General features: G+C 37.5%; 1 protein-coding gene across 2 annotated transcripts in view; it reads right to left on the bottom strand.

Annotated features, from left to right (window-relative positions):
• Window positions 1–5,474: 5,474 nt before the first annotated feature.
• Window positions 5,475–9,155, bottom strand: part of GPAT3 (glycerol-3-phosphate acyltransferase 3) — a 55,194-nt gene continuing 51,513 nt past the window's right edge. For both annotated transcript variants that reach the window (XM_053598800.1, XM_053598715.1), the window contains exon 13: window positions 5,475–6,713. In XM_053598800.1, the coding sequence (XP_053454775.1) occupies window positions 6,602–6,713 (112 nt within the window). In that variant the 3' untranslated portion in view covers window positions 5,475–6,601. The remainder of the gene's footprint in view (window positions 6,714–9,155) is intronic.

Genomic DNA, 9,155 nt, shown 5'->3' with positions numbered 1-9,155 from the left:
TCTCATCACTCGTATTCAACAGTACTCGAAGTTCTAACCAGAGCAATCAGTCAAGGGAAAGAAATAAAAGGCATCCACATTAGAAAGGAGGAAGTCAAATTGTCCTGGTTTCTAAGCGATATGATTTGGTATGCTATATAGAAAAACTTAAAGACTCCCACAAAAACCCTTATAACTGATTTAAAAATTCACTAAAATTGTTTTACATGATACAAAAATCAAAATATAAAACTCAGAAGTGTTTTCTACCCCAAAAACAAACCAGAGGAAAAAGAAATCAAGAAAGCCCTCCTATTTACAATAGCTACAGCCAAAAAATGTATCTAGGAATAAATTAATTAAAGAGGTAAAAGACCTTTACAAAGAACACTATAAAATATTGATGAAAGAATTTTTTTCTTTTTTCTTCTTAGAGACAGGTCTCACTGTGTTACCCAGGCTAGAGTGCAGTGGCAACACCATCATAGTTCACTGTCCCCTTGAACTACTAGGCTTAAATGATCCTCTCCTCTTGGCCTCCCAAAGCATTGAAATTATATAGACATGAGCCACTGCACCCAGCTTGATGAAAAAAATTGAGGGGCATCCCGAAAAAGGGAAAGACATTCATGCTTATGGATGGGAAGAACTAATATCATGAAAATGAACATATGAAAAGCCATCTATGGAGTCAATGCAACCCCTATCAAAATATCAATGACATTTTCACAGAAATAGAAAAAAAATCCTAAAATTTGTATGGAACCACAAAAGACCCTGAATAGCCAAAATAATCCTGAGTGAAAAAGAACAAAGCTGTAGGCATCACAATATCTGACTTTTAAATATCTTACAAAGCCAAGGTAATCAAAACAACATGTTACTGAAATAAAAACAGACCATAAATCTGTGGAACACAGTAAACAGGCCAGACATAAATCCATGTATTTAAAGCCAACTGATTTTCAACTTAGGCACCAAAAACATTCACTGGATAAAGGACACCCTTTTCAAGAAATGGTGCTGGGAAAACTTGATATCCAAACGCAAAAGAATGAAACTGGACCCTTTTATCTTACCATAGGAAAAAATGAGCTCAAAGTGGATTAAAGACTTAAGACCTGAGACTTTAAAACTAATAGAAGAAAACCTAGGAAAAACACCTTAGGACATTGGTCTGGGCAAAGATTTTGTGAATAAAACCTCTAAAGCATAAGCAACAAAAGGAAAAATAGAGAAATGGGATTATATCTATCTAAAAAGGTTCTGTAGTATGGCAAATAATAAACAGAGCAAAGAGACAATCTAAAGACTAGAAAAATATATTAGCAAACTATTCATCTGACAAGAGATTAATATTCAGAATATACAGGCAACACAATTGAACAACAAAATAGTAGTCATAATCTGACTTTAGAATGGGCAAATGATCTTGACTTGGTTTGGAAGAAAGACATACAAATGGCCAATAGGTATGTGTAAAAAATGTTCCCCATCACTCATCATTAGAGAAATGCAAATCAAAACCACAATCAGAATGACTATTATCAAAAACAAAAAATAACAAATGCTGGAGAAGATGGTGAGAAAAAGGGAACTCTTATGCCCTGTTGGTGGGAATGTTAATGAGTATAGCCATTATAGAAAACGGTATGGAGGGTCCTCCACAAACTAAAACTAGAACTACCATCTGATCCAGCAGTTTTAACACAGGTTGCATATCCCAAGGAAAGGAAATCATTATGGAAAAGAGCTATCTGTACTCCTGTGTTTATTGCAACACTATTCAGATAGTGCTACAAGAGGAAAGAAAGCAATAGAATCAAAGGAAAGGCTTTTCCTTATTAGAGTGCTTTTAATTTTCCATCAACTTCCCAATTTTGAGAAACAGACCTGAAATATGACATCCTGGATGACTGAGTTATTTTACTAGGGGAACAAGAGCTGATGCTGAAGGAGACAGAGGAATAAGAAAGTTACTGTCACCTACAAACATCGGTGCGAACATGAACGGTGCCACTGAAAACATCTGGCAAATACACATTATGATCTAATCATCAATGCTGGCTTGCAGAAATAATAATAATAAATATCAGTAAATATTTAGGAACATTTAAAAATTGAATTTAAAAACTCAATAAAGGGATATAAGAGTAGAGAAGTCAGAATAGAAGAGAGAATTGAAGAAATGATAAAACTAAAGATTTCCCAGAAAGAAGTCTAGATCAAGAAATGAAAAACATTAAAATGAGATTAAGAAACATAAAGGATACAGTGAGAAAGTCTAACATTTATCTAATCAGACTTCTAAAGAGAGAGGAGAGGGAAGATGAGGTAAAGACATTATCAAAGGGATATTTCCCAGAATTGACGAAAAATCCATAGATGAGAAGCCAACAAGTCCCAAACAAGATAAATAATAAACACACACCCACATGCATAGTGAAATGGCAAAATAACAACAGCAAAGAACTGGCTTTAAATATACTCAAATCTTAGCTTCAGAGAAATAATGATTGGGCTGCAGCTGACTTCTCTACAGCAAATATAGAAGGATCTTTAATGTGCTTACAGAAAAGTAACAATCAAGCTAAACATAAACTTCTACATTGAGTAAAAACTTTCAAGAATGAGTATAATGTAAATACACTTTCAGAAAAACAAAAGTAGAGCATTGGCCATCGGTGGACTCTCCCTAAGGGAAAGCAATCCCAAATGAGATAAAAGGAGGAGGAATTACAAAGAAAGTGATAAAGAATGAGGCTAACCACTGACCATGTAAGATGACGATGATGAAAATGACAATGATGCCAACAATGGTGGCTTGCGGGATTTAAAAAGTAATTAAAATGCACAATATCATATAAACTAGGGGTGAATAACTGGAATTCAAGTTCTAGGGTCCTGATATTTTTCAGAGAGTAGAGGTAGTGATTAACTTTAGACTGAACAGTATGCAAGTCAAAATTTGTAAGGTCACCGCAGAACAAATAGAAATAAGATCATTAACCTCCAATTTAAGCAGAAAATGGAAAACATAATAAATCCAAGAAAGGCCAAAGAGAGGGAAAAAGCAGAAGACATAGAAAGCACAAAATAAGATACAATTAAATCCACACATGCTACTGCAGCAGACATAATGTTGCTGCCATACACTGCTGATGGCTTGTATAGAAGAGCATAGCCTTGTTGAAAACAGTGTGGCTGTTTCCACACCGAAGCTGAACATGCTGATCCCTGCCATGCAGCAATTCTAATTTCTACTAAACATATCAGCTAGAGGAACTCTCGGGCGTGTACACCAAGAGGCGTATACAAACATGTTCACAACGCAGCCGGAAATAACCCCGCTGTCCAACAGCAGTAAATGGAGTAAGAAGTGATTTTTTTCCTACTGCTGTAGCCACACTGTATTTGTTGCCCTGGACAGTAAGTATATAGGTATTTGCTTTCATCACTGCCCTGACAGTGTACCTGCAAATTTTCATACACATTTTTGTGTTTTCTGTAATTACACAGTAAATGAGATAAATGAGAATCTGAGAAGTGTCAAAGACTGAAAAGCCAGTGAATGCTTCAGGTCACAATGAGAAAACATCTTATGACTCTCTATCCCATTATCTTAACCATTATTCAAAAGAATAAAAATAAAATCCAGTGTCAATCCACTGGGAACAAGAGTTAAAAAACGAATGCAAGCACACACAGCTTTGGGGAAGGTCTTTATTAGGGCCCCCGTATTACAGTGTCAATCCCAGATCCCAGCCCCGCCCCTACTTCCCATCACAACCTACTCTGTCCTGTCAGAAAGTAATTTAGATGGGAATCAAAGACAGAGCCGCTTTGTCCAAGAGACAGTCTTCACAGCCTCGCTGTATTATCTGTAATGGCAGGAAACTGGCAACCCTCACGGTGTACCCTAAGATATTACCACAGTGGCCCAAATGCAGCGCAGATACCGAGGAGCTCATGCAAATCACCCATACAAAACTGTGTCTCAGAAAGTCTGTTGATACAGGGAAATTTTCCCTGAAACCGTTCTTTGCACCCAACTGCCCTCCAGGACTATTTACTCTGTGCTCTGGGGATATTTACTGCTTCACACATGGCTGCTCATCCAATCCCAGGCTGTGGCCGGATATTTTAGAAACCTTAGGCATTCCTAGACACTGCTGTCTGTAAACAAGACCAGACAAATCTGAAATAAAAATAGGGCAACCTTGCGGGTCAGTTAAAGAATCTATGCCAGGGTTAGATGAAAGGTCTTACTTATCAAACATGATTTTTCTACCAAATCCTGCCTACCCTTGATATCTCATTACACTAACAGAAGACTCAAGAATCCTAAATTCTGGATACAGTATTTCTAAAGTGGGTATAAATAATGCTAGGGCAGGCAATCAGAAAAGGAGTTCTAAGGAGCATAGGCTAAATCTGAGCTTTCCAAAAAGGTGGTTTCAGTAACATGGCCAATTCTTTAAGCAGCTTGAAAATTAACTGTGTACAAGAGGTCTCTGCCTAACAAATGTAAACATTGTAACCTAGTTGTTTGTACCTTCACATTAACCTGAAATTAAAAAAATATAAAATAAAATGAATTTTAAAAACAGAAAACGAGCTACATAAATCAGACTTATAAGACAAAAGTTCTGGGTGGCTCCTGTGGCTCAAGGAGTAGGGCGTCGGTCCCATATACCAGAGGTGGCAGGTTCAAACCTAGCCCCGGCCAAAAACCATAAAAAAAGAAAAAAAAAAAAAAAGGACAAAAGTTCTGATTAATATAGCATCATTGTTTTTGCAATGCTCTTAGAAAAACGCATTTTATTAGTGTTCAAACAAAGCAGATACTAGCTGATCTGTCAACTTTCCTGAGAAGTGGGCTTATAAAATGAATTTATTAATTCAAGCCCTAATGAATCTACACCCCCCCCCCCAAAAAAAAAGAAAAAGAAAAAGGAATTCCTCTTTCTGGAAAAAAAAAGACCATCACTCCAACATACATATTTGTATTTGCTGATTCTCTGTCAAGATCACCTCTAACAGTGTCTGTAAGGGCAAAACTTAAAGCAACAACAAAGAGAAAGGGCCAGCGTGTGAGAATAGACAGCTAGATGACCATGAAGGTCACCAGCCGGCAAATTTTTGGAATGAAATCCACCTAGCTAGGTAAGAAGAACCTACCCAGATAGTGCTGAGCCAGGCCTACCTAACCGCTAATTATATATGATTGCCTGAATTCATCTGCAAAATAACAGAAGTTTGTGACTTCACTCAAAGCAAAGTCTACAGGGCCACAGTCCAAAAAAACTAAGCTAAAAAAAAAAAAACGAAAAAAATAGGCCAGTAGGTTCATGCTCTTGTTTCCCAGTTGTTCCAGTCCAAGAAAGTCTAACTATGTCATTGAAATGAAAATCCAAACAATCGTTGTTTGTGATAAGACAGAATTTAGCTTACTCAAAACTAAAAGAGGGTGGAGAGAAAAAATGCAACACACATTTAGAAATATAGAATTTATTTATATTCATGGTAGGACAGTTTTACATTCTGTACACGGTTGCCAGAAGAGATATAATACTCTCAAGGGTTTACAACAGCATTATATTGCTATCAAACAGTACATATGCTGTGTGAGTTGGGGAAGACTCATTTCCCCCTTTAAAAAATGTAAGGCTCAGTTTCCAAAAGGTAATTATACCAGTTATTTTCTGTTTATGAGACTGGGAAAGTTTGGGAATAAACCACAAAGAGGTGGAGGGGGAGGGGTGGCTCCACACACTTCCACTCATTCAACTGAAGTTACTCAAGGTGATTATTTGTTTTTTAAAGGCTCCTTCTATTTGAAAATGTGTTTAGTTACAAGAACAAAAAAAAATCAGTAGATGGGAGGGGAACAAGGTATAGGGCTTCACTAAAGGAACAAGGAAAACCAACAAAGCTCTTTGTCACCAGTTGCTGGCTAACATGTGCTTTGGAGTTGCCTACATAGAAATGCACGCACACATTAACTGTGACTCACTTTTCTTTGGTGAAGCTTACCAGATTGTATTTATCTTTCAATGCAGTAGTAAAAAATTATTTACATTTCCTTCAGACTTTCAGATCAAGTAGCCACAAAAGTTGTCCTTTTTCCTGAATACAATTCCTCCCTTTTTCTTTTCAATCTTGTGGTAGAACAAAAATACAAGGGTCACCTCACACAGATGTGTAATTCCACCGTGTAAGTAACTGAAGGGAGTGGCAAAGCTAATTAGGACAAGAGAGTTTAGGGTATTTTTTTGAAAATGACCATATCAACAAGTTCCAAACACATTTTAGAAGCATTTTTCTTGTGCAAACATTTCATTCGATCAATAATGACACATAAAAAAAGGCCGTTATCTGTTCTACCTCAGCAAACAACCTTGTCATTCATGGGGCTAATGTCACAACCACCACCACAAAGCCAAAAAGGGCACCTGTAGGTTCTGCCTCTGGCATAAAGAGGTAGAGACGATCATTCTGTAGAAAAGATTAACAATAAAAAACCAAAACAATAAAACAAAACGACGCCCTCTCCCCCCCAAAAAAATCATTCCACTCCTAAGGGCTAGCTCTGGAAAGCCAAGTTCATCTACAGGTGGCATCAGTCCAACTTAGAGTTGAGAGCTCCGTTGCCCACAATCATCTTGCTGTAGTTCTTCTGCTGCTCTTCCTTAAAGGTGTCCTTCACCTTTGCTCTCTTCAGCCCTCCATCCCTGGGAATGGAAAGACAAACATATAAAAGATACTCCCCAGCAACGATGCAGAGTCTTGACATGCCATATAAAGTCACAACCCTGGGGCAGCTGGTCAGCAATGGGGCCAAGAACACTGGATTTGGAAGCAGGAAGAACCAGATTTCAGTCTCTGCTCTACCCCTTACCAAATATATGTTACTTTGGGGGAAAGAACCATCTTTCTGATGTTTGGTTAAAATAAGAAACAATAGCTCCACTCCACTTCGTATTAGAACGGAAGGGACCTATATAAAATACTTGGATCAAAACAAGGATTATTAAAACTAAAATTATTTCTCTATATCTTTCCCCAAGGAAAACAAAATACTGGTTTTTCATCTACCTGTGGCTTCCTAGAAAACCATATGGAAAATTTTAAATATACATTTAAGAAATGATAAGGGTGTTGTATATGGATAGGTAAATTTCTTTTTTTTTTTAATTTTTTTATTAAATCATAGCTGTGTACATTGATTTGATCATGGGGCATCATTCTCTAGCTTCACAGACCATTTACCAAGTGGTAAATTTCTTAAAGACAAATGGGTTAAGCATTACTCAAATCCTATGTTTAAGGAGTTGCATTTTCATTCAAAGCACTATATTTCCAGTATTTATAATCTTCCATATAACAAAACTGACTCAGAATCAAACAAACAACAAAATCACACATTACATTCACCTAGAGGTGAGTGCCTGTGTAAGCAGCATTCCTTCATTTGGAGCCTGTAAATGTCTGAACTCTCTCCAGGGTGGTGGAAACACAGACCTGCCTGATGCTGGGGCTCTGCACGCCTTTCCTTCTATGGACTACACCGAGGAGTTACAAACTGGAGGAGCTGGAAGGAGATTGGCACTTCAGGGCCATTATCTCCCTCCCAATCTAATGTTTTAGAGTTTAAACTCCCAGGAGAGTGAGGACTAAGAAACTGCTTACTTTATACTGTGACTGTTTAATTTTAACCCAGTTAAATAGTAATGATTAGCAAGTGCTTCTGATGATGATGGATGGTTGTAGGTTAGCCAGTGAACTCAATGCCATGAGGACAGAACTTGACCTCCGTACAGACGCCTGTCTGACACCCCGGGAGGTTCTGGCTTCTAGCATCAAATCTAAGACACAGCTCACCAGCAAGTTCTCAACTTAAAAAGAGACTGTGATCCACACATTATCCAGGGGGTCAGTTGTGGGAAGTTTTCATCAAACGAGATTAGGACCTCAGCATTGCCCACATAAGCCTCTTTTATCCAAACGAGCTGCCTCTAACTATTCACAACATTTACCTGAATTCTAAGTGGTAAGAACTAAGAGAGGGACAGAAAGGGAACGGCCTTTCTCCTTTCTCCTTTGGTCCAGGCCAAAAACAGGCAAAAATATCAAGTTAGCAACCTGGCATTATTTTTGTATAATTCTCCTTCCCAAATACCCAGCAAACTTTGTGCTGCTTGCTGTAAGTACCCCAACTGTGCTTGCCACTTCTAGAGACTTCAAAGTTTTATCCAATTCCTCTTTCTAATGGCAACAGATCTTAGTTCTTAAGAAAAGCAGCACCATACAGGAGAACCAGTTTAAGATCATACAACTACGTTTTCACCTGCACTATGAGAAAAGCTATCTAGATGACAAATATATATGGAAAGACAAATGAAGCTATGTGTCCAAGGCTACAGACGGATCCAAAGCTCCAGGCTTCAGGGTAGGAGCAAGACGGCTGGAGGTCAGGAAAGAAGAAGGATGAGAAAATAGGTTTGTTTGTTTTTTTAGTTTTTTAAAAAATGAAAAGGAAGCCAGCTACACATATGAATGTGGATCACTAAGTCATTTGTGAACTAAGGGAAACTGTAATTTTTGTTATATCTGTCATTTAGTTCAACATATTCCAATTTAGATCATATAATACAAAAATTAGTCTCAGCCTGTATCTTAGGGCTAGTCAGCTGCCCTATGTTAAGAAGTCATACTCCAGGGGCGGTCAGCCAGTATATAATCAGAAGGCCACCTTCCTGAAGCCTGCTTACATAGCTTTGGCTATCTTCATCTATATCACTCGTCAATTTCCAAAGCTTTGTTAATAGCATAGTATGTTTTAGAAATAGGTTCTCATGTAGAAATTAGTAGCTTGTTAATTAGAGTAATAGATGCCAGAAACCCATCCTGGGTAAAATTAGCTCTAGTCACAATATGAAAATAGAGAAAACCTTTTCATGATCTTCCCCACCCTTGTATAAAGGAGTACAGGTAAGTCCTCACTCAGTGTCATTGGTTGGATTTTTAAGCAAAATTACATATTATATAACAGAACAATTTTTTTCTCTTCAACATTATAACAAAGCAACATTAAACAAAATGATATTACTCAAAGAACTACTGTAAGTCATTTTGCTTAAAGTGTTTTCCAGAACCAATTACCAATGCTAACT

This window comes from Nycticebus coucang, chromosome 1 (genome assembly GCF_027406575.1).
Source record: "Nycticebus coucang isolate mNycCou1 chromosome 1, mNycCou1.pri, whole genome shotgun sequence".
Taxonomy (NCBI): domain Eukaryota; kingdom Metazoa; phylum Chordata; class Mammalia; order Primates; family Lorisidae; genus Nycticebus; species Nycticebus coucang.
Note: the sequence above shows the minus strand (reverse complement) of the source record. Positions and strands in the feature narration are given on the sequence as shown.